Here is a 24069-nt window from a genome sequence, read left to right as displayed (position 1 = left end):
AGGTTTTTACTAAACACTTTTTGGAAGAGGAGAGGGGCGAACCCACCAGAGACGCCAGAGACGTGCACAAGCCTCGGTGGAACAAGTGGGGATAGGGCCGCGCTCATGTGGGCGCTGAAAACCACCTGTACACAATCACTATTCACAACTCCCAAAAATGTGCCCTCAGCCGAGAATCGAACTCTCGCCACTCGGTGAGAGCACTATCGGTGACCCGTGTACCAATAGACCCAAAGGTCATTGGCTACTAAACACTTTTTACATCCATCATTTCTCATTCTACAACCCTCTATTTGAAGAGCTTCCATCTTTTTTATATATAGGGGCATTTACTTGTTGTCTAAGAACATATTTATACTATCTTAATAAATTCTTTCTTAACTTGATACTACTCCCAATTTATTTCGAATAAATACATTATTTAATTGCCCTTGATAGAATCCACCTTAGCATTCTCATTTCCACCACATCTATCCTTAGAATATGTAGTTTTTTAATAGTTCAATATTTCATAACAACTATTTTATAAACCTTATTTTAAAAATAAGTATTTTATAACCATCAAAAACTCTAGAAACTTCCCTCTAATTTACCTATCTAGCTTTAATCTTATTTGTGACATCTTCTATTAATTCCACATTTTCTTAGATTATGAGCCTATGTATGAAATCTTTATTTTTACTCATCTTAAAACTGAAATTATATTTTTAACATTTCATTTATAATTTGAAACCCTCAAACTTTAAGTTAATGCCTTTCCTATTTTCCTTCACCAAATCCGTATCATTAGCACAAAGCTATGTTCTAAGTGATTTGATTTTAAATATAATTAATCAGTTATGTTAGGTCTGAAGACTTGGATTGACATTATATGGCAAGCCAAGAGATGACACGGCGAAAAAATGTGGCTTGACAATGATGACTTGGCAAAAAGGAGAAGTGACAAGGAAGATGATGTGGCTAAACGCGTGATAGGCTAAAAGATCTTGATGAGGGATTTTAATTAGAGGTTTTCATCTCATTGGTTCTACAGTAGAATAACTATTTTTGGAAGGAGCATTAAGGTAAAGGGATCTCACTAAAAAAAGGGTAAGTTTTATCTTATGTATGATTTTATTTATCTTTGGTAAGATCCAGGATGATAAATCATATCTTTGCTAAACTCCTTTTATGAGAGATCTATTCTTTATTGAGAGAAGATCATCATGGAGTAAAAGATAGTAAGAAGGCTAATTATAGATGGAGCTATTCAAGGAGAATAATCATTGAAGATTGATTGAAGATTAGTTGAGGATTGATTAAAGATTTGAAGACCCAAGCATGGATGAGTGGAGATCATGCTTGGAAGATATTGAAGGCTAAACTTGGATTTTGGAGGTTAAAGGCTGATTTTGGAGGTTTTCTTGGGCTTGTTTGTGGAGCTTGGAGATCAATCCATTGTTTCTTCTAGGTGAGGTCTTCTTCTCTCCTTCCTTCTTCTTTGTTTTGTTGGTTGACGCTAGGGTTAGTTGATTGGTTTAGTTTGGAGCTTGAACCTTGTTCTCCTCCTTGTTCTTTGTTAGTGAAGCTTGAGGATCCCCTTCCTCCTTTTTTGTGAAGATCTCCTTGGAGTTTTGAGAAGCTTAGAGGTCAGGTTCTTCTTCTTCTTCTTCTTGCCATTCCTTTTTGTTGGTGTTTCTTTGGGTTTCTTTGGTGGAAAATCTTTGTGTGTAGTTACTTTTGAGTTTAGAAAGTGTGGGTGATTGTATTTCCCTTAATTTGTTATAGATTGGGGGAAATCCTTCATTGTAGAGATTAGGGTTACTGTAGCTCAAGTGAGCTTTCCTTGTTTCTTGGTTTCTTTGTGTTAGAGTGAGGCTAAACTCCTTAGATCTTCTTTTATAGCCTTAGGTGTTAGTTTGAGCAAGCCTTAGAGTTGATTAGGGGTTGTTTGGTAGAAGAAACCTAGGGTTTCTTGCTTGGATTTTGTATTAATAATTGTTGTGTTTTGTTGTGCTTTGGCAAGAAGGTGAAGCTTTGGTTCAAAGCAAAGGATTAGCTTGCAAGCAAGCGAAATCGTCAATTCTATGAGTGGGATTATTAAACATGACTCTATTAGAAGATTACCAATATTTATATGTTTATATAATCTATCTTGCTTAATGAGATTTTGTTGGGTATTATGATTGATTTTGAGATGCTTATTACCCTAAAATGAGTTTATTACTTGGTGCTTCTTTTATGCAAATTTGTGTTCAAATGAGAAGATTTCCGGGTTGTCACTTAAGTTGCTTATTGTGTAGTGATTTATGTTAAACTATTTTGAGTTGTGTGTGCATCATTCCCTTGTGGAATGGATGGTGATTCTTGATTTATTTGAGTATTATGTTGGCTATTGTACTTCGTGTGGAGTTGTACTTATTGTTGAGCTTGTATGATGATACGTTATTGTAGTAGGCGGTCTCCACGGCCCACCAATTGAGGTGGAGTGGTAGATCGGATGATTACTACGAGGGCCAGTTCAGGTGGGAATATAGAATCCTGATTGAATATTTATTGGGTAGCCGGAGTCACCAACCAGTGAACCGATGGGTTAATGTCAAGGAATTTTGACAGCTCTGAACCTAGCCGCGGCGGCGGTAAAGGTTTAGAGAGGTTTCTAGACCAATTTATACTGGGTGAGTGTTGGGTGTTGCTTTATTTTAGGTTTGAGATTTATTTTTGTTGTCTTACATGTCTTGTATTATCTCGAATTTATGGTGAGGGGTGATGCCCAGCTGTCGCTCTTAGGAGAACAGTCTCCCACATATTTAACTTGACACGAGTATTGTGTTATTTTTTTTGAAGCTTATGTTATTTAGTTGTTATAGTTATATTGGAACTACTTTTGGTTTAAGTGTTTTATGATGAAAGATTAGTTTCATGATTAGCATGTTTTTATCTATTGGAAACCCCATTTTCAATATTTTGTGGTTTTGAAGTTTTAAGACTCCACTTGAGATAAAATGCCTATTTGACTCTATCCTTTTTTACTACTATATTATAGTTTGTTGTATTAAGAATTTATGCTCTAAGTTAGTATCTTATTAGTAGAATAATTGAAGATTTATGTTTACAATATTTTGGTATATTTATATTAGAGTTGTGCTAACCTCCCTCACTGAGTAACGTTAGTTGCTCACCCCTCTTTCCTCTTCCCAGTCTTTTGCAGGTAGTAGGTGCGGTTGTGTGGCAACGTGCTGAGCATTTACTATTGTTCTACTTTATGTAATTTCTTCTTTTCAGTTCATGTATGTTTCTTTTTGGTCATGGACATGTTGTTTGACTTATAGATCCACTAGTGTGTAGTAAACCTTGTTGTATGGTTTTGTATCTAACCAACTCTTAAACTATTGGTGTATCAACCTTAGTATTGTTGTTGGTGTTGCTTCCCTGTGCATTTATAAACTTCTCTTTATTGGTGTTGTTGTTGTTATTGTTGTTCTTACTTTCCGCTGTGTATTATTATATTCCATATTTTCTCGTAGTGTTGAATATTGTTTTTTCCAGGTTTTTGTTTAGCTTTACGGCTCCTTGAGGGCTGAGTGGCGGAGTGTCCCTCCTCGGGATCGTCACGGCGATTGTCGTGTCCCGTGGCCTGCGAGTTGGGGCTTGACAAAAGAAGCTGTTACAAAAATAGAAATTGAAGTCTTCAACAAACTCTGAAAAAGTTGAACAATAAAAGTTGCCCTCCAAGAAGAAAAATCTTGCGAAAAAGAAAGTGGAGAGAGTCTCTCCAAGAAACAAAAAGAAGATTACAGAAACATCCATGATTTCTCAAAAGAAATTCTTGAATGAAGAATGCAAAAAGAAGGGGAAGGTCATATGTGAACTGGGGATTATTGTTGAAAGAACAATTGATGAATCAACATTTGATAAATATAGATTGATAGATCTCTTGACTGAGAAAGGGTTAATCAAGTCAGCCCTGTTTACGAAAAGTTACAATCTTTCTCTTGTGCAGAAATTTTATAGTAACATATCACAAGAAGTCAGAATCCCTACTGCCAAAGGATTCCAGAAAGTCTATGTAAGATGACAGTGGATTGATTTTTCACTAGAAAGGCATAAATGAATTTTTGGAATACTAGACTGACATTACATGTGCTGTGTTTGATGATAGTTTTGAATATTCTGAGGAAATGGTGAAAGAAATAACCAGTGGAAGATGCAGCCTATGGGGAGCAGATTCAAGACTCCCAGCATCCTAGTTAACAGTCAAGTATAATGTGTTGTTCAAATTGGGGATATGTAATTGGTTCCCAACAGCCCACAACTCAAGAATCCTAAAGGAGATGGATTTATTCCTGTATGCCATAGTTTTTGGGAAGAAATTCAATCTGAGGCAGTTCATTTTTTTATAGGATCACTGAAGGTTTGAATATTACTGCAATAGTAAACCATCTCGGCAATTCAGTGCTGATTACTCACTATTTGTTACAACACAAGATATCACCGGAGAAAGATGAAAATGGTGTCAGGGAATAAAAAAAGCTAAGGATATCTCCAAACTCTTCTCCTTTGGAAAGACAATTGATCTACCAGTCGGGAGGCAGTCATCACCTCCTCCTTTACCAACTGAAGGTAATATCTCTAGTCTCCACACTGATCATGATTATGAGCAATCATTGATTAAACAACTGGAGGACTTGGCGAGGAGAAGTAGTGTGTTGTCTGCAGAATTGAGCATCATCACTGAATAGACGCAGAGTATCCAGTCTTGACTTGCAGTTTTCAGGCAGAAGAAAGGGGGAGAATCTTCAACCACTAGTCCTGCATCATAGGGGGAGTTGCAATTACAGGGAAGAATCACCTCTTATGGATGCTTAAGCAAGTCTTTGCCATCATATGCCACAAATCTGGAGAATTACTGCTTACTGCCTGTTTTATTTGATGAATAGTTTTTTTTTTATGAACAATCTTTATATTTTTTTAGTACTCGTATCGTTTAATAGTATGTATTTTTCATTTAGACTGATGTGTTTTGATCTATATCATTACTCACTAGTTGCTTGGTTCTAGTATGTTGGACATATATGTCTGTAATGCAACAACTAGATGATGATCTATACAATCAGTCTTATAAGAGTCAGGAGAGTCATGTTCAGGGTTTAGTGCATGTTATAACAAGGTGTTGTAACCAGTGGCAGACTAGTAGAAGCATAAGAGAGAAGATTGTGTCAAATAATGCCAAAAGGGGATATTATTAGGTCTGAACACTTGGATTGGCATTATATGACAAGCAAAGAGATGACACGGAGAAAAAATGTGGCTTGACAATGATGATTTGGTAAAATGGAGAAGTGACAAGGAAGATGATGTGGCTAAACGTGTGATGGGCTAGAAGATCTTGATGAGGGATTTTATTTAGAGGTTTTCATCTCATTGATTCTATAGTAGAATAACTATTTTTGGAAGGAGCATCAAGGTAAAGGGATCTTACTAAAATGGGTAAGTTTTATCTTAGGTATGATTTTATCTATCTTTGATCTTTGATAAGATCCGGGATGAGAAATCATATATTTGGTAAACTCCTTTTATGAGAGACCTATTCTTTATTAAGAGAAGATCATCATGGAGTAAAAGATAGTAAGATGGCTAATTATGGACGGAGTTATTCAAGGAGAATAACCATTGAAGATTGATTGAAGATTAGTTGAGGATTGATTAAAGATTTGAAGACCCAAGCATGGATGATTGGAGATCATGCTTGGAAGATATTAAAGGCTAAACTTGGATGAGAGGAGATCAAATTTAGTAATAATATATCCATGATTCAAATGAAGATTATATGGGAAGACCAAACTTGGACCAAGTTTGGAAAGAAGATCAGGAGATCTTTTAGAACCATCTTTGGTGAGATGGTTGTTCGCGCATTGGTAGATGTGACTCTCGGGAGATGGTTCTTGCTGAAATAACGTGAGGAAGGAAGCAGTTGCAGGCAGGAGGAGCTCGGGACAACTCAACTGCTACAAAGCAAACTAAAGGAACCGGGAAGGTTAAAGGTGTCACAAGTTCAGTTGCAACTGGTTAGAACTCAGTCATGTTCAGCAAGGTGGGAAGTATTGCAACTGGGTGTTGTAATATCTAACTTTGAAAGGTGTCCAAGTTAAGAAGTGCGGAGAAGTCTAAAAGAGGAGGATCTACTGAGACGTTGGTGCATTTATATAAGATACCATGTTTGAAGATTTAGGATAAGCCACAAGAGAGAGACTCTTTGATGAGGGTTAAGGAGTGTGGGCATCGGACAATCTTAAGAGGGTGTTCTTTGTCATTGTAAGGGTGAGAAAGTATTTTTGTACTCTTCACATCTAATCTCTTTTAGTGGATTATTTCTCCGGGCTTTGCCCCAGATGTAGGTAAGGGTTTGCCGAACTTGATGACCATATTATGTGTCTTTTTTTCTCACATGCTTGTGTGTGTTTTCATTACTAGTGAGTACAACGAAAACTTTTCACACGCCTACCCTCAAAGACTAACAAGTTCATTCACATAAAAAATAAATAAATAAATAAACAAGTAATGGCCTTAATGCTAGATTTTGGTGTAGACCACTTTCTAGTTTTTTTCCTACCATTCTAATACTAGTGACAAAGTCATAATACACATTCTTTATTAATTAGGCCTAAACATTAAATAGTAATCTCTTTTAATGCTTTTCTAAAACTCACCCTAAATTAAATATTAACTAATTATATCTAGTTAAGTAGAGTTTTTCAAAAACTTTTGGCCAGTGTATTTGTTATCTTCAGGGTTGCTACTGGAATAGCATGCTAAACATGTCTAATTCAATTTTAATTTTCCCCCCTGAAATTAACTTGAGTAAAACTATTTTTATATTCTTTTCCATAATTTTTATTTTTATTTTTACTTTTGGCTCTATTTTAATACCAAGTGAAAAAAATATAGACATGGCCAAGTGTGCATGTCTATCTTCATTGATTGAAGTGGCAGAATAATAACAATAATTTTTATAAAAAAAATGTCTAGTTCTTGGAGCCCCAAACCCTAGTGGTAGGTTGTCACATTGTTCTTTTGTATCATTCCCAATATATTATATATATTAATTAACATTACGAACGCACTCCAAAGTCTATCTTTCCCTGAAGTCTAGGGCCAAAGTTCATTACTTCAATGAAAAATTAAAACACTAATGAAAAGAAAACACATACAAAGTGTTGACAATGAAAGACAAAGAAAGAAAGAAATCAACATCCTATTTGTGGCTCAAATATCCAAAAATGTTAATGTCCCTAAGTGACTAAGTCTATCTATACGTCCTTCTTAATTTTTCTCACAATTCAAAATAAATATCAAGATCTTAAAATTGAGGTTATGAACTCAAGCTATAATTTTACAAGGCTAGCTAGCCCTCAAAATCTCTAACCAAGCACCCAAAATTATTCCCCCATCTCATTTTTATACAGTTTAAAAAATTAGAAATTATTAAAATTAATATAATTATTAATAAAAATAAATATTTTAATTTTAAAATATTTAAATTTTGATTGATATTAATGAAATCAAACTGTGTTCCGTTTATATAAAAATATTTTTTCCCAAATTAATTTTTTACAATATGCTAATATTAGAATGTTATAGTATTTATCATTCCAAGTTATTCCGATTTGAGCTAGTTTATTAACCAATTATCTCTTTGTTTTGGGCTTTGTTGTTGAAGAGTGTCTTTTAAGTTGGGCCTTAATTTCTTAAGGTTTAGTTAAGGGTGTAATATATATAATTTTCTCTTGAACCATTTCTTAAATATGGCCTTTTAAGTTTTTGAATATTCTCAAGATGAATTGATAGCTTTGAATGAACCAAAACATCCCAAGTCCCAATCTGTTATATATATACATGCCTCTATTCCAATAGATTTATCATTAATAAAATATTTTATTCTATATCAGATGATGTTATGTATCATTTTCTTCTTTAATAAGATGTCGAGAGTTCAAGCCATAGCTTTATTCACATTTCTAATAAAAATATAAATTAATAAATTTATAAGGAGTATGTAGCTTTTTTTTTTTAAAAAAAACAAAAAAACAATGTAAGAATATTATTGAGATTTTATAAAACTTAAGGTCGGTCCTCGTGGTTAAGTTGTGATTGGATGAGTGTCCACACTCAACAATTAATATGCCATTTAAGTGGGTCAAACAAATTGGGTGCATTTGCATCTCGTCAATGTGTAGATGAAGTCATGTTCCATAATTGAATATATAAAAAGTCTTTTGGGTATATTCAAATGAAACAGTGATAATTATTTGGGTATATTCAAATGAGACAATGATAATTATACCTTTCCCCAACTAGTCCCTATGCATATATAAAATTAAAATTGACACATCTTACTAGTAATTAATAATTCCAAATTTCACCAAAAACTCATTTTAACCATGGACCGACTCAATAATAAAACTGAAACAAGTATTACCACAATCCTATTCACATTAACTCTTGCATGGCTTCATTTTGGGTGACTTAAAATTTGAAAAGACATTAGTTAATATTCAATAAAAACTTATCTACAAAATCAATTTCTCACCATCCACATAGCATTTAAATTGAAATTTTACCTAAAAATAGTACACACTCTCTCCAAGTTTAGTAAATCACCAATTAAATCTAGAAGGAGAAAAAGTACTTAATCTTTAATTCTAAATTTTCATCTAATATATTATTATACTATTGTTTTTATTTTTATTTTTACAAAAATAATAAGCTCATGAATGTCCTATTATGTGTTCTTGCTTGATCAGAAAAAGATGTAGGTGGAAAACCCGCACGGCCAGTCTTTCATAAGTATACTATTTTTATTTATTGATGTTATTCACCTAATTATTTAATATGGTTTCCATGGTTAATATTTCTAATCTTCTCACCATTATCTTATTTAAGTTTGGTTAATATATATATATATATATACAATGATGGTGGGAGGAAAAAGATATTTATATAGATTGATGACAAAATTTTCATATTTTTTCCTCTAATTTTGTCCAGTTCTTATCTGTTCTTAATGACATATAATAATATTATATACATAAAAGATAGAAAAGAAAGAAAGGAATTAATGTAAATTGAGAAGTTGTTGATCTAATGAGGACAGTTAGCAGCATTAAAATTTTGTAGTGTCTTTGTTACTCATGTGAGCGGCCTTCTCAAGTTCAGAAGAAGTGATTATAAATATAAATACATCATCAAGCTCTTCTACATAGCTAACTTGATATCCAAATTAGAGAGCAAAACAATGGATGCATGGTTTTGGTGGGAGACAATGCTAGCCTTGGCATTAAGGTACCCTGAAATCCTCTTAGCCATTGCATGTTTCTTCTTTGTTAGCCAAATGAAGAAGCCTCGCCGGACTCCGGTGAATTGGCCGGTGGTTGGAATGATCCCATATCTCTTCACCAATACAAGAAACTTCCATGATTGGTTGACTGATGTTCTCCGTGCCTCCAATTGCACCTTTGTCTTCAAAGGCCCTGTTGGAGTCACCGGTGATCTTCTCCTCACCTGTGATCCGGCCAACGTCAACCATGTATTCAATGTCAACTTCACCAATTACCCGAAAGGTGGTGGCTTCTCGGAGATCTTCGACGTCCTCGGCAATGGCATCTTCAATGCTGATCATGATTCTTGGAAGTTTCAGAGGAAGAAGGCTCATGCACTTATCAGTGACAAGAGATTTCGGTCTTATGTCGGAATTACAAGTCACAACAAAGTCAAGAATGGGTTAATTCCTACTCTTAACCATTTGGCTGAAGGTGGTCATGATCTTGATTTGCAAGATGTGTTCATGAGGCTCACTTTTGATATCACTTGCAATCTGATCTTCGGCATTGATCCCTGGTTGTCTAGCCATTGGTTTCCCCACCGTTCCTTTCGCAAAGGCTCTCGATGATGCCGAAGAATCCTTATTCTTCCGGCACGTCACGCCGAGAAAATGGAAATGGATCAGGTATGAGAAAGAGAAGAAGCTTGAATTTGCATGGAAAACCATTGATCATTTTATTGCTCAATATGTGTCCTTGAGGAAACATGATATAATGAAAAAGAACATCAACAACAACAACAACAACAACAACAACAACAACAACAACAATAATAATGTTGATGCTGCTACTAACTTGTTATCATCTTATCTTAACTGTGAATTGGAGGCCGGTGAGCTCGGTTTCAAATTCGATACCTTCCTCAGGGACACAACTCTTAATCTTATGGTGGCTGGAAGAGACACAACAAGCTCAGGACTAACTTGGTTTTTTTGGCTGGTGGCCAAGAACCCAAAAGTGGAAGCAAAGATAATAGAGGAGTTACAACTAAAATTCTACCACTATGAAAATTCAAATGATACAAGTTCTTTAATCTACTTGCATGCAGCATTGTTGGAATCACTTAGACTTTATCCTCCTGTTCCATTCGAACACAAAGGAGTGGTAAGACCGGATATTCTCCCAAGTGGTCATGGAGTTCGTCGCCGGAGAATGCTTGTGTTCTCCCTCTATGCCATGGGGAGGATGGAGAGCATTTGGGGTAAAGATTGCATGGATTTCAGGCCTGAAAGATGGATTTCAGATAGTGGTAAGATTAAGCATGAGCCTTCTTACAAGTATCTTGTGTTTAATTGTGGACCAAGGACTTGTTTGGGAAAAGACATGGCATTCACTCAAATGAAAGCAACAGCAGCTGCTATAATCTCTAACTTTCACGTTGAAATTCTCAAAGGTCATGTTGCACGTCCAAAACTCTCCATAATCCTCCACATGAAGGATGGGCTCATGGTGAGGCTTAGAAAGAGAGGATGATGATGATGATGATGATGATGATGATGATGAAGAGCTCATGGAGTTTAATGCATGGATTAATTAATTAATTCCAAGTGCTACTACGTACTGCTTAGTGTTATATCAATATTTGATGATATAGTTATGATCAAGCTGTGAAAATTATGATATTAAATAAGCTATATATATGTTACTTGTTTGTAACTTTGTATGCATATATAAAAAGAATATATGCATTTGACGTTATATATTTATATAAAGTTTATCTTGATCATATTACTGAAAACTAGAAAATACACAAACCGATGTTATCAATATATAAAGAATCTTTTCTTGGGTTTTGGCAAGCTACATGTCCCATTAATGCCATTGGTACCTCATAAAACTTCAAGAAAAAGAAGTCCCCCAAACAAAGATTGCCATCCTCCAAATTTATGTTGTTCTTTTTTTTAGGTATCTATCAAGATCATTTGTTTAATGAGATGAGTGATTTCTCAACTACAAAGAAATGAGTCCATTATTAGCATTATTAATTTTGTGCATCTAAGGTTAAAACAACACTTAGAATGATATGGAGAGGAGAGTAAATTATGATATATCACCTGATGTGCAAATTAAATTTACATAATGTGGACCATTAACTAATCTTATCTTATCATAAATATATTTACATTCTATTCTCTATTGTGTGTGAACTCTAAAATCTATGGACAAAAGGACAAAGTGTCAAATCATTGTACCAAGTGATGAATTGGCGAAAGTTGCATCATTATTTAGTATACAGGCAATTTTCTGTAGTACAAGGAAAAACAATTTAATTTGGTATTATTGCTCTAATGGTCCCTTAATTATATAATTAATTTGCCGTTATTTGACTATTATATATATATATATATATATATTTGATGTTGCATTTTGGTCAAAACAATGTTGTTATATATAATTCTCATCAACATTGTGATTACTAAGTAGTTGGATTATACACTGTACTGTACTATACAGGTACAATGTTGTTATATATCAAATCGGTCAGGGTTAGTTTACTTAATTTTCTTCAAACATTTCTTCTTTTTTAGGTGCAACTAAAGGGTATGAAAGTTTATATTCAGATTAAACCAATTGATTGTTATAAACATTAATGATGAAGTTAAGATGATTATGTTTAATCTTAAGTGTTTTACACATAAAGAAAAAGGTTTAGACTTACAGTTGAAGAAAAATAATTGAATAAAGTTCAAGCTCATATAGTATTAGGTGTGATGGTAAAAAGGTGTGAAATTTTTATTATTGTCGAAGATATTGCTAAAGTCTTTAAATTTAAACAAGATCATTATTATTATTTTTTTAATAAAAATGGTAACTTTATTTGAATAAAGTCAATAATAAATTATTTAATACTCGAGATGTATATTAAGCTAAATATTAATTCGGTAGATTTTATAAAATATTTTGAAAATTTCAAAACACTTAGAAATTTTTGAAAAGTACATATGCTCTAATCTTATCCCCAACTTAAATATTATTACTTTAACCGGTCAAAATCAATGTATTCTTGGCCGCAAAAACTTAAAAGTTTGGTGACCCATAATTATTCACCAATAAAAGGAGTTGGTCATCTAAATTGCCAGCTTTTTTGAATATTATTCATGCCATTAAACTCAATATCATATTAAAGCCTAGCTATGTATATATGGCTAGCTATATATATATATATATACATAAAAACAAGATATAAATATAATTCCATATGCTAGAAGGATACAAGATTTAAATTATAGTTTACTTTGATATACAATATTAAAGTATGCCTTTTAGCTTATACATATATACATAAAAACTTCAAGGAATTGATTAACATCTTTTTACCTAGAGAATAATTTCAACGACGGATGATCTTTAAATCTACTCTTTAAATTAATTTTAAGGCAAGTGAAGTTGACATCACATCCGCATATAATATACTATGAATATTTATATAACCAAAGTCAGGATAATTATGGTGGTCAAATAATAGGTTGATCAATATTTATGGTATCCCTAGTCATGAAAATAACCAACGCATGGATATATATATATATATATATATATATATATATATATATATATATATATATATATATATATATATATTAGTTTGCTAATGTAGAGATAGAGAGGATGGTGCCACTCCCATCCATAAATTTTGGTTATGATTTTGTTTTAGCAAATAAAAACAAAAAAAAATGAAAATCAGAGTCTACAATCCCAAAAGTGATATTGATATCATTATTAGAATATTTCTGTCTCTGTCTATACTTATAATCTCCTTTTCTGTCATTTTTGCGGGAATGTCTAATCACAACTTGTAGTTATTTCTTAAAGTGCTTTACATATGCTTACGTTTTATTATCATTTTACTATTATATATCTATTTATTTTGTTTTTTTTAATAAAGTTGTGATTTATTTATTTTTATTAAAAAGTAAAATTAAAATTAAAGCTCGGATGTGTCATGTGTGCATGATTAGTTAGAGTAATAAATCCAACATTATTTGAGTTGATATATTGAACTTTGTCAAGCAATATGATATATTAATGTGTGCATATATGATGACCAATTTAATTGGTGGTTATAAGTCTCATAGAACTTAATTTTTGGAATAGATTGACATGTGAGTAGTGTTTGGGTCCGGGGACAATGTGACCTGGTTTGACCCTCATTGGTTTTAAATAATGTCCAACTAACCACGTTTCTCATTGGTGCCTCTTGGACACATATTTAAAGCTCAAACTCTCAAAATCATATTGTATGAATTTCATTAATTAAAATGTAAATGAAATCAGTTGGTTTGTGCCAAAGTCTTATCAACCAAATACAATAATGGGAATAATTGAAAGAAAAAACTAGTTTTTAATAAAATTTTAAATAAATTAATATAAGCATCAAGTAATATTAAATACATGTTTGGTTTTTTTTTTTTTAAAATCACTATGTAAATGAAATTATATTGGAATAAAATTATTGTATTTCAAATTGCAATTTACATCATTTGCTTCACAATAAGTAGTTTTAATGTGTTTGTTTTTCATTATTTGATTTAATAGAATAGAGGAGATATATATAACTTCTCTATGGGAATATAGAAATTACCATGTATCAATTAATTTTGATTTATAGCAATTTAAATAAATTAAAAGTATGAAAATCATATCAAGGAATAAATAACTAATTTCAAGGAATATAATTAATTAAAAATTTCTCATGGAAAATAAATGCAAATATAAATACTATAGTTTTTAAAAGTTTTGATAAAGGTGGATATGGATTTGAGTTTTTTTTTATTTTTTTTTATTTTTTAATTAAAGTGTATAAACCACATATTTAGTTTTTCCTGCCTATAAAACTAGATAGCGTATTGTGAATTCTAAACTTATATTAAAATTTAATGCAGGTTCCAATACAACATAATTCAGGTTAGAGGAAAAAGGTTTTATGCATGGTTTGGATTTTTTATTAAAAAAAAAAGACATAATTCATGCATGCAACTTTCTTCTTTTATTTTATTTTATTTTGAGTAATGCTATATAGAGCGAAGCAGTCACACAAACTAGCCACACGACTAACGTGGCTGGTGACGTGGCTACTTTCTCTCTCCGAATTTCAATTTTAATTTTTTATTTTAAAAATTAAATGATAAACTCTCTCTCTCTCTCTCTCTCTCTATCACGTGGCTCTCTTGTACGTCGCTTTCCCCTCCTCTCTCTATCACTCTCTCTCCCTCCCGTGGCTCTCTCTCGATTCCCACCACCTGATCGTGGCTCCCCCTCCTCTCTCTCCTGCACCACCGATCTCGGCGTCGCTTCTTCTCTCTTGCGGCACGAGTGATCGGCAGTCACTCCCCAACAGTCGTTTCCTCTCTCTCGTCTCTCTCTTTCTCGTATCTGGTCTCCCCTCTCTTGGTTCCTGGCTCCAGTCTGCCACTCCCCTTCTCCTCTCTCATGCACCAGCGATCCCGGTCGCCATTTCCTCTCTACTGTGCCCATGAGTCCTGGCATCCGCTCTCCTCTCGGTTCCCAGCTCTGGTCTGCTGCTCCCCTCTCCCATCTCGGTTGCCAACTCTGGTCCCAAGCGATCCCGGCCACCAGTTCCCTCTTTGTTGTGCCCTTGATCCCGGTAATCGCTCCCCTCTTGGTTCTAAGCTCTCGTCCACTGCTCCCCCCTCGATCTGGTGGTATTTGCTTGGTTGCCTTTCCTCTTCTTTAGTTAAGGTACATAATATTTAGAAATCCCATTTTAAGGGTTCATAACTTTTACAAATCCCAATTTAAGGTTCATAATTTTTAGTAAAAAAATATTGTGTGAAATCTTAGGGTTTTACAAATCCCATTTTATGATTTTTAAAAATTTTTGGTATAATGTTATATGATCTTACTCATTAATGCATTTTTAATCTCTTTGTTTTTGTGGTAGTTGTTATTTAATATTGTAACTTGTGGCATACCCTAATTAATGTAATACAACCAAGATTATGAATTAGTCATTTCTTTCAATTAGTTGTGCTAGATATCAATTAGTCATTTCTTTCACATCCTCCTTTCATCCAAGAATGAGTGAAATTTATTTTAAAGTAAATTCTAAAATCAGTAAATAAAATTGAATTATTTATGAATTTATTGTTTGTCTAATTTGTGTTTAGAAATATACCTAAAGCAAGAACATGGAAGAAGTGGTACTTGGGTATTATGGGCAAGAAAAAGATAATGCTGAAGTTGGATGTTCAAGTCATGAAATACATGCCACAGAAAAATCGGTAAATTTGGATTTAATTGAAAATATTGTGCCAGAGGCCGGTATGATGCTTGATTTTGAAGAAGAAGTTTATGAATTGTATGTCCAATATGCTCGGCGTGAAGGGTTTGGTATCAACAAAAAAAAAAACACGAGATTAGCTGATGATGGAAAATTGAAATATTACAGACTACCATGTGCAAGAAGCGACAAACGAATATCTACTTCAAAAAACTCCTTCAACCCAAGGCTATCCACCAAAGTAAATTGTCCGGCAAAGATTAATGTCATTGTTGGCAATGATGGGCGATTTACCATTTCTAGTATTAATTTAGAGCATAATCATGCACTTAACCCACAAAAAGCTCGTTTCCAAAAGTACAATACAAAAATTGATGCATATGTGAAAAGAAGGCTTGCATTAAACGACCAAGCAGGGATAAGTCTAAGAAAAAATTTCCATTCCCTAGCGGTTGAAAGTGGGGGTTATGAAAATTTAACATACATTGAGAAAGATTGTAAAAATTATATTACGAAAGCAAGACAGTTAAGGCTTGGCGTTGGAGATGCCGCGGCACTTGGAAAATATTTCTCTCGCATGCAACAAAGAAACACACAGTTTTTCCATTTGATTGACATGGATGAGGAAGGTCATTTGAGAAATATCTTTTGGGCAGATGTGAGGTCTATAGCTGCTCATGAAGCTTTTGGTGATGTAATTTCCTTTGACACAACATACTTGATGAATAAGTATGACATGCCATTTGCTCCGTTTGTCCGTGTAAATCATCATGGGCAGACGGTATTGTTTGGGTGCCGTTTATTGTCAAAGGAAGATACGAAAACATATGTTTGGCTCTTTAAAACTTGGATGGAGTGTATGTCAGGCAAGGCTCCTAAAGCAATTATTACAGACCAGTGTATGGCTATTGAATGTGTAGTTAGATTGGTTTTTCCAAATTCCGATCACCGCCTTTGTCTTTGGCATATCATGAAGAAGGTTCCCGAGAAGCTTTGAGGTTTAAATGAATACAAAGCAATGAAGAAGATTTTGAAATGCATCACGTATGAAGTATTGGATATTCATGAGTTTAAAGACACATATTTGAAGATGATGCAGAATATAACATTGAAGAAAATGAATGGTTGAATTCTTTATTCAAAATTCGTGATCTTTGGTCTCCTGCATATGTTAAATGCATATTTTGGGCTGGAATGTCTACCACTCAAAGAAGTGAAAGTGTAAATGTATTTTTTGATGGTTATGTTGGTCCAACGACTTCATTGAAGCAGTTTGTTGAGTAATATGATAATGCCTTGAAAAACAAGATTGAGAAAGAAAACAAAGCTGATTTTACTTCATTTAACTCGTGCTTTCCATTGATTACTGATTGCTATTTTGAGAAGCAACTACAAGAAGAATACACAAATGAAATTTTTAAATTGTTTCAAGATGAGTTGCGAGGAATGATATATTGCAATCTAACTCTCAATGGTTCACATGGGGCAGTTTGCTCACTTCACGTGTCTGACATTAAATGAAGGAAAGAAGGCGCATTTAGAAAGCAAGTGATATACAATGTTTACTATAACGAAGAAGAATTTGACATTAAATTCTCTTGTCAGTTGTTCGAGTTCAAGGGGATTATATGTAGGCATATTTGCAAGGTGCTTCTTGAGAAGAATGTGAAAGACATTCCTTCTAGGTATATTTTAGCACGATGGAAGAAGGACATCAAATGCATGCATACATATGTACTAGTGATCTCGAATTCATCGCTTTCTAATTTCATCCCAGATTCATCGCTTGGATCAACAATAGACTTCCTGTCTAGAATTGCAAACACTAAGGCTATTGTAGAGTTTGCTTTGCTAGAATCAGGTGCCACAGAGCTTGACTGAGAGATTCAACTAGCTGCCATCAGTAGAGCAAAGAACACCTGCATCAGAGAATAAAATGAAGAAGAATAAGTTTGATAACACCTTCTTGAACCACTTCACATTGATACAATATCAATCAATGCTGCATAATGTACATGTTATTTACCCGTAAAACCTTGGGAAATGATGTCTTGCCATCCTCAATAAGCCGAGCTCCAGCATAGAAACTGAGTGCATAAATGGTGCATCATTAAGCTACTCTAAAGTGTGCATCATCTTCTTAAATGACACAGCTACAGGTTAAATATCAGATAATTTAGCAATTATGCAAATCAATTATGACAGAGGCATCACGTTACAAGAAGCTTTCCCGAATAAGTTGAATATTCAATCACTTTCCTCAGAATTGAACTCAACCTATAGTCATGCTAAATGATGAAGTACTCATGAAAAAACATTTTTCCTCAACACCTATGTAGATCTTCAACATCAGATACTATTTTATACTGATACCAAACAATATATTCATCTTCTTGAAAAAAAATACCAAGCATATAAAACAAAATCTCTTTGCATAAACCCTAAAAGTGCAATCTTTAAGACATTGGCATTAAATGAAATACCTGTCATCATCTGAATCATCTATTTCATCATCAGAGTCCGCAGATGTAATGGTCACATATGGCTTAAGCTGAGCAGACTGAAGCAAGGGGGGCATGAAGACACTCATGTATGGAAGAAAATCTTGCCCTAGGCACTTGCAAAGCCTAGCCCATGCCTAGACCAGAGAACAAAATTTAGGAAGTAAGGATATGCTGTCTGTTCAATAAGATTTAAAAATGCATAACATACTTGCAACATGTAGCTTGTTATTGGATCATCTACCTCCATCTGAGATCCTTGTAATGTCATTAGCACTTCCATTACCTACAATGAAACAAAAAGGTTAAATGCTGCTTTTAGCAGCTAAGAACCATGAACCACTTAGATATTTAAAATGAGCAAACAACTATCCCCTCATATACTCAAAATTGTTGATGTTGAAAGGTTAGATAAGAAAAAAAAAAAGAAAGATACAACATAGCTAAGGTTAGATAAGTAAAAAAAAAGACACAGCATAAAAGCTAATGTCATTAATCTTCCTCATTGCAAACGTTAGTTAATAACATTTTAAAATGATAAGGACAATTTTTGATCTCACCTTATGCAAAAACTTAAACACATTAAATAGAAAATTAGGCAATGCTTTTTCATTTTTGTGAGGGTATTTTTTACCACAGATCCAGCTATGCATATCATCTTTCAAAATTTAAATTCCAAGTGCAATGCCTTTGCAAACCAAGGGGTTGTTTGGATTGACTTTTAAAAAAAGTGCTTTTTTTTTAATTTTGTAGAAGCACTTTTAGAATAAGTTAAGTGCTTATGCATTTATTTTTTTGTTTGGATGTATTAGTTTCAGAAGCACTTTTGTTGTTGTGAAAATGTTTGGATGTTTATTTCAAAAGTACTTTTACAGCAATAAATTACTAAAATGCCCTTTTACTGAATTATGATAATAACTCAATAATTATACATTACTCACATGTTTTACTTAATAAATAAATAATATTTATCACTATTGTTATTATTATAATTACATGTGTTATTATTATTATTATTATTATTATTATGAGGGCTATTATTATTCTTATTGTTGTTTTTTTTGTTGTTCTCATTATTATTATTATTATTATTATCATTATTATTATTATTATTTTTTGTTGTTGTTCTCAATATTATTATTATTATTATTATTATTATTATTATTATTATTATTATTATTATTATTATTATTATTATTATGGCTATTATTATTATTGTTGTTGTTATTGTTCTCATTATTATTATTATTATTATTATTATTTTTTGTTGTTGTTCTCATTATTATTATTATTGTTGTTGTTGTTGTTCTTCTTCTTCTTCTTCTTCTTCTTCTTCTACAATGGAGGAACAATGTTGTTGTTGTTGTTGTTGTTGTTGTTCTTCTTCTTCTACAATGGAGGAACAATATTGTTAATTTCTAGTACAATAAAAATCACATTAACATCTTACAAGTAGATTGCATATTCTATTATAATAACAACAACAATATTAATATGCTCTAACAACTACAACAACCAATACAACAATTAATAACAACAATACAAATGGTTTTTTAACGCCCACAATAGCCATAACAACATTTTTACAAACATTCCAAAATCAACTTGTACCTTGATTGGAGAGTTGATTTCAAATAGTGTTTCTAACTCTGATCATTTGTTCGGTGTCTTCATTGGTTGGTTGTTGCCATGAACTTTCATCATCATCCTCAAAGCCCAATTCTCTTTCTTGGAATTGGTTAATGTCTTCAAGGCCCTCAAGAGCATCTAAATCATTGTTTCCCATTCTTCGAATATAATTATGTAGAGCAAAACATGCCCATATAATTTGAAATTGTACCTTCGTTGTGTAAGTGGTCATATTTTGTAGGATCCGCCATCTTGCCTTACAAACCCCAAATGTTCTTTCAATAACACTCCGCAGACTAGAGTGATGATAGTTGAATACTTCATTAGGAGACCTAAAAGCACAAGACATCTTAAATTGTGGAATGTGATACCTCGCACTCTTATATGGCCCTAGAAACCCTTTCATGGTAGGATAATCGGAATCCACAAGGTAATATTTTCCTACAAAAATATAATTACAAAATAAGAAAATAGAAGTACAAATTAAAATTTAATTTAGGCAATTACGAACCTTCTGGTGGTTGAGGAAACTTCATAGATGGATTTCGTAAAACATCAAGAAGAATACGTGTGTCGTGAGCCGATCCCTCCCAACCAATAAGTGCATATGTGAAACACATATTGAAGTCACATGCAGCTAAAATATTGGTTGATGTATACCCTTTCCTATTTATGAACGGGATTTGTTTGTCAGCGGGGACATGAATTGCCACATGTGTTCCATCTATTTCTCCAATGCAATCTTTGAAGTAAGGCCAATATCGATCATCACCCCGGATGTGCTCTTCCACATCTCTGAAATTCTGCTCTACTCGGTCCGATGATATCATTTTCCAAGTTTGTGGACGACTTTTCAACACTGCGATAAGCTGTCAATGCACTGTCTCTCCAGAATGTTGAAACCTTACTTCCACATTTCTACAAGTAACTCCTTGTCCAATTGTGTATAAGAATATTAGTACTGCTTCTTCAGCGGTGACATTTCTCATATGTTGTAGACCATACTTTTGAGTGAGCTCAGTCACCAAACACTTAAATACAGACTTTTGCATACGGAATTGCTCGAACAATCGATTTGCGGATCCATTCAGTATCTCATTGACCCACATGTGACCAGTCAAGGAAGATGTTCTTTTCTCATTCTTTAACATTAACTTCATATATTGATATTGTGCACCTGCTGCACCTGCATATATCCTTCCAAGTAATTCCCGTGACAAGTCCAAATTGCTATCTTTATCTCCTGAATCAGATATTCTTTCATTTAATTCTGTATCTGAATTAGACACGAACTCCATCATCTAGTTGTACCTACGTAAACCATAAGAAATGATAAATACAATAAACATACAAGGCAAACACATAAGAATATATATATATATATATAATCTAAAGGCATAAGAAACAAGTTTAACACAACAAATGTTTCTAACAAATATTCAACAAATCCAAAGTTATAAGGAACAAGTTTAACACAACAAATGTTTTTAACAAATATTCAACAAACCCAAAGCCATAAGAAACAAGTTTCATACAACTAATTATTAATAACCATGAGAACTAAGTTGAAAGCAATGACTTCAACACAAAGACAAACTACGTTCAACATAACGAACAGGTGTAAACATATATAAGGATAGATGCACTAATGTAGAAGTTAAAATCGGTCGATGTTGTCCATATTGAATGTGCTCAACCAGCCCTTAGCAAGTGATGGATCCCTATTCATTAGGTGCACGAAGGTCTCTTTATAAGTTTTCCTTGCAAACATCCTGACCATGAGGTAGTATTCTGGGCTCCCTCGTTCAACCCCAGGCATCATGTCCAACAAATCCACACATTTGCCAATACTATAGGGATCCTCGTCTTCAGCTTTTGAAGTAGTTGAACGGGACATATTATCCATCCCAGAGATAAGACGATCAAATGATTCTTGTAATTTGTCCGTTGCACTTTTTCTTTCTTTTCGTGTAGTTTTTCGTCTCTTCTTATCTTGTGCTATGCTTATTTCAGCCCTTGTGATATCATTACATTGTTCAGGAGTTGCACCGTCAACATGAAAGTTGTCTGCATCGGTTCCTCTTTCATTCATCTCATTGTGAACATCGTCGTTAGAAACTTCATTGTCAGTAGATGGGTCTGCATATGGCATCAATGCCATGTACCCTATCGCCACCACATCTTTGAAGCAAATCTCCGTCATGTCTAGGAATTTTGGACCCTCATTTCGCCATTTCAAATATTCTGAGTTTTCCTGTTGCAAACAATGCAATAAAACAAAGACAATTTGTTATAATTTCTCCAAGTTAATAATAACATAATAAACAGATAAATAAATAATTCTTGTAAGCTCACTTGTTTTTTTCTTTCCCACCAATCATCGCTTGCCACAATTGTCCTCTTAATAGGGTCCCATCCAAGGCCTGTCTGGTGCTCCACTAGCTTTGCCCACATGGAGAATTCTTTCTTCAGTATGTCCCATTTATTTTTTAATTGCTTGTAGTTATAACTCACCCCTGTTCTCAAATAAAATTTTGCCACGATATTTTTCCAACCTTCTTTTGTGAAGTGGGTGTGTGGCCTATTACCAGCTTGAACCTCCTCAACGCATATCTTTAGTAGTGATTTAGTCTTTATGTCATCCCATCTAGCTTTTGGAATAGTTTCAGATACAACTACATTTCCATCACTTACATCTGTCCCACCTGCAGCTCTTTTGGGTGCTAGTTTTGAAGTCATTTTTAAGAGGATGTGATTATGAATTTGTGCCCTTATACACCACACTAGAATTCTTGACTATAAAAATGATTCCTAAAAGGGAAAACAAATAGTCAATATATGCTAAAGAACCTAGACATTCTTAAGCTCAAGTAATTAAAGACATGTCTACTAGAATTCTTGACTATAAAAATGATTCCTAATGATGTGTTAAATGTTATCAAAGCAATTGTTTCAAAAAGAAAACAAGAAAATTGTTGCCAATGATAATAATCTTGGTTCTGATTAAGCTATTGAGGTATCATGGAAATGCTTGGATGACGGAAAGATGCCACAATGTTAATTGTTGTTGGTCATTGAATAAGTTTCCTTACTTTTTGTGGTGAACCAATCACTAGTTTGTGCTTTAAATCTTTTTCATTGTCATTAATTTCAAATTTTTCCCAAAAGACGTAACAATTCATTGCAGCTGTTTGTTTCTGGAATTTAGCATGTGGAAAAGGTAGATTGTTTTTAAACTGCCTTTTATTCTTGGCATGTACTGACATGCACAATCAATATGTGAGCTTCATTTAATGTTATCCTTTGCCTGAGCTGCACTTCTTCAAATACCAACTATTTCACATTAGCATAGCTAGAGAAGGTGCCAATTTGATTCTAACAGTATCTATAACTAAAAATAATTGAAGTAGCAAGAAATTGCTCGTGGTCATAAGATGGCCTAATGAAAGTCATTAATTGCTTTTACAATTTTTTTTATTTTTGGGAAGAAAGACCTCATGCAAAGAAGTAATATACAAAAATTATAAAAAATATTTAAATAATTATTTAATCAATTGTTATATCAAAACAAATGCCAATTTAACCTTGCATGATAAATTTTACTATTAGACAATAAAGTAAAAAAAAAAGGTTAATCTAGAACCATGAAAATTTCAATCAATGATCAATCCATGAACTTTGACAAAAAGTGTGATACTTTAATTTCCAAGATTCAAAGAACACCACCAAATCATTCAACAAAGTCATAAAACCAGCATGAAAAAACACATGCTACAAAGTTATCCTTCTCATCACCCACCAAAGAATTTCAATCCATCAAAGAACCTTATCTTAAAGCATCAATAACTTCATTCAAACCATCGCTTTATTAATAAATGATAAGAAGAAGAAAATATTTTTTAGATTCACATCTTTATATATATATATATATAAACTAAATACAAGTAATGAAATCAAAGTTAAATCATCCTAAACATTGATTGCATTAATAGGAACAGACCTTGTTCTCATGAGTGGTCCTTCTATTGTCCTCTTAGTCTCTAAATGATGTGATCACTACTGTGTCCCTTTTTCTTATGGAATGCTAGTGAATGATGGTGGTTTCATTAATTTTCTTGTCTGAGAAAGCTAGTATTAACAAGAGAACACTGTGCAAGGTTAATGTCAAAGGCTTTTGAAATATACTTTATTTATCAATGTGGATATCAGTAGTTGAGGACTGATCAATGAGACATGTGCCCATCATTTATGGAATCACTTGCATAAATGTAAAAGTATTTCAGATTGCACACACATGTTTTTACTGATTATTGCCAGTATTTAGGCCATCACCAATTTC

The 24069-nt window shown here is 33.3% G+C and overlaps 1 protein-coding gene and 1 pseudogene across 1 annotated transcript; one reads left to right on the top strand and one right to left on the bottom strand.

Annotated features, from left to right (window-relative positions):
- The first annotated feature begins 9234 nt into the window (after window positions 1-9234).
- LOC120262464 lies at window positions 9235-11072 on the top strand (annotated as a pseudogene).
- Window positions 11073-21387: 10315 nt separating this feature from the next.
- LOC120259936 (L10-interacting MYB domain-containing protein-like) lies at window positions 21388-22469 on the bottom strand. Its single transcript, XM_039267393.1, has 2 exons — window positions 22086-22469; window positions 21388-21984 (listed from the first exon to the last, which is right to left on the bottom strand). Exons 1-2 carry the CDS (start codon window positions 22467-22469, stop codon window positions 21388-21390), a joined length of 981 nt encoding a protein of 326 aa, XP_039123327.1.
- Window positions 22470-24069: the final 1600 nt, after the last annotated feature.

The sequence above is a fragment of the Dioscorea cayenensis genome, chromosome 5 (assembly GCF_009730915.1).
Source record: "Dioscorea cayenensis subsp. rotundata cultivar TDr96_F1 chromosome 5, TDr96_F1_v2_PseudoChromosome.rev07_lg8_w22 25.fasta, whole genome shotgun sequence".
NCBI lineage: Eukaryota > Viridiplantae > Streptophyta > Magnoliopsida > Dioscoreales > Dioscoreaceae > Dioscorea > Dioscorea cayenensis.
This window is presented reverse-complemented; position numbering and strand designations above follow the sequence as displayed.

Coding starts and splice junctions, on each gene's coding strand:
- LOC120259936 (XM_039267393.1), bottom strand. CDS start 22,469: ATGACTTCAAAACTAGCACCCAAAAGAGCTGCAGGTGGGACAGATGTA. Junction 21,985..22,085: donor GGTGGGAAAGAAAAAAACAA/GTGAGCTTACAA, acceptor TGTTTGCAACAG/GAAAACTCAGAATATTTGAA.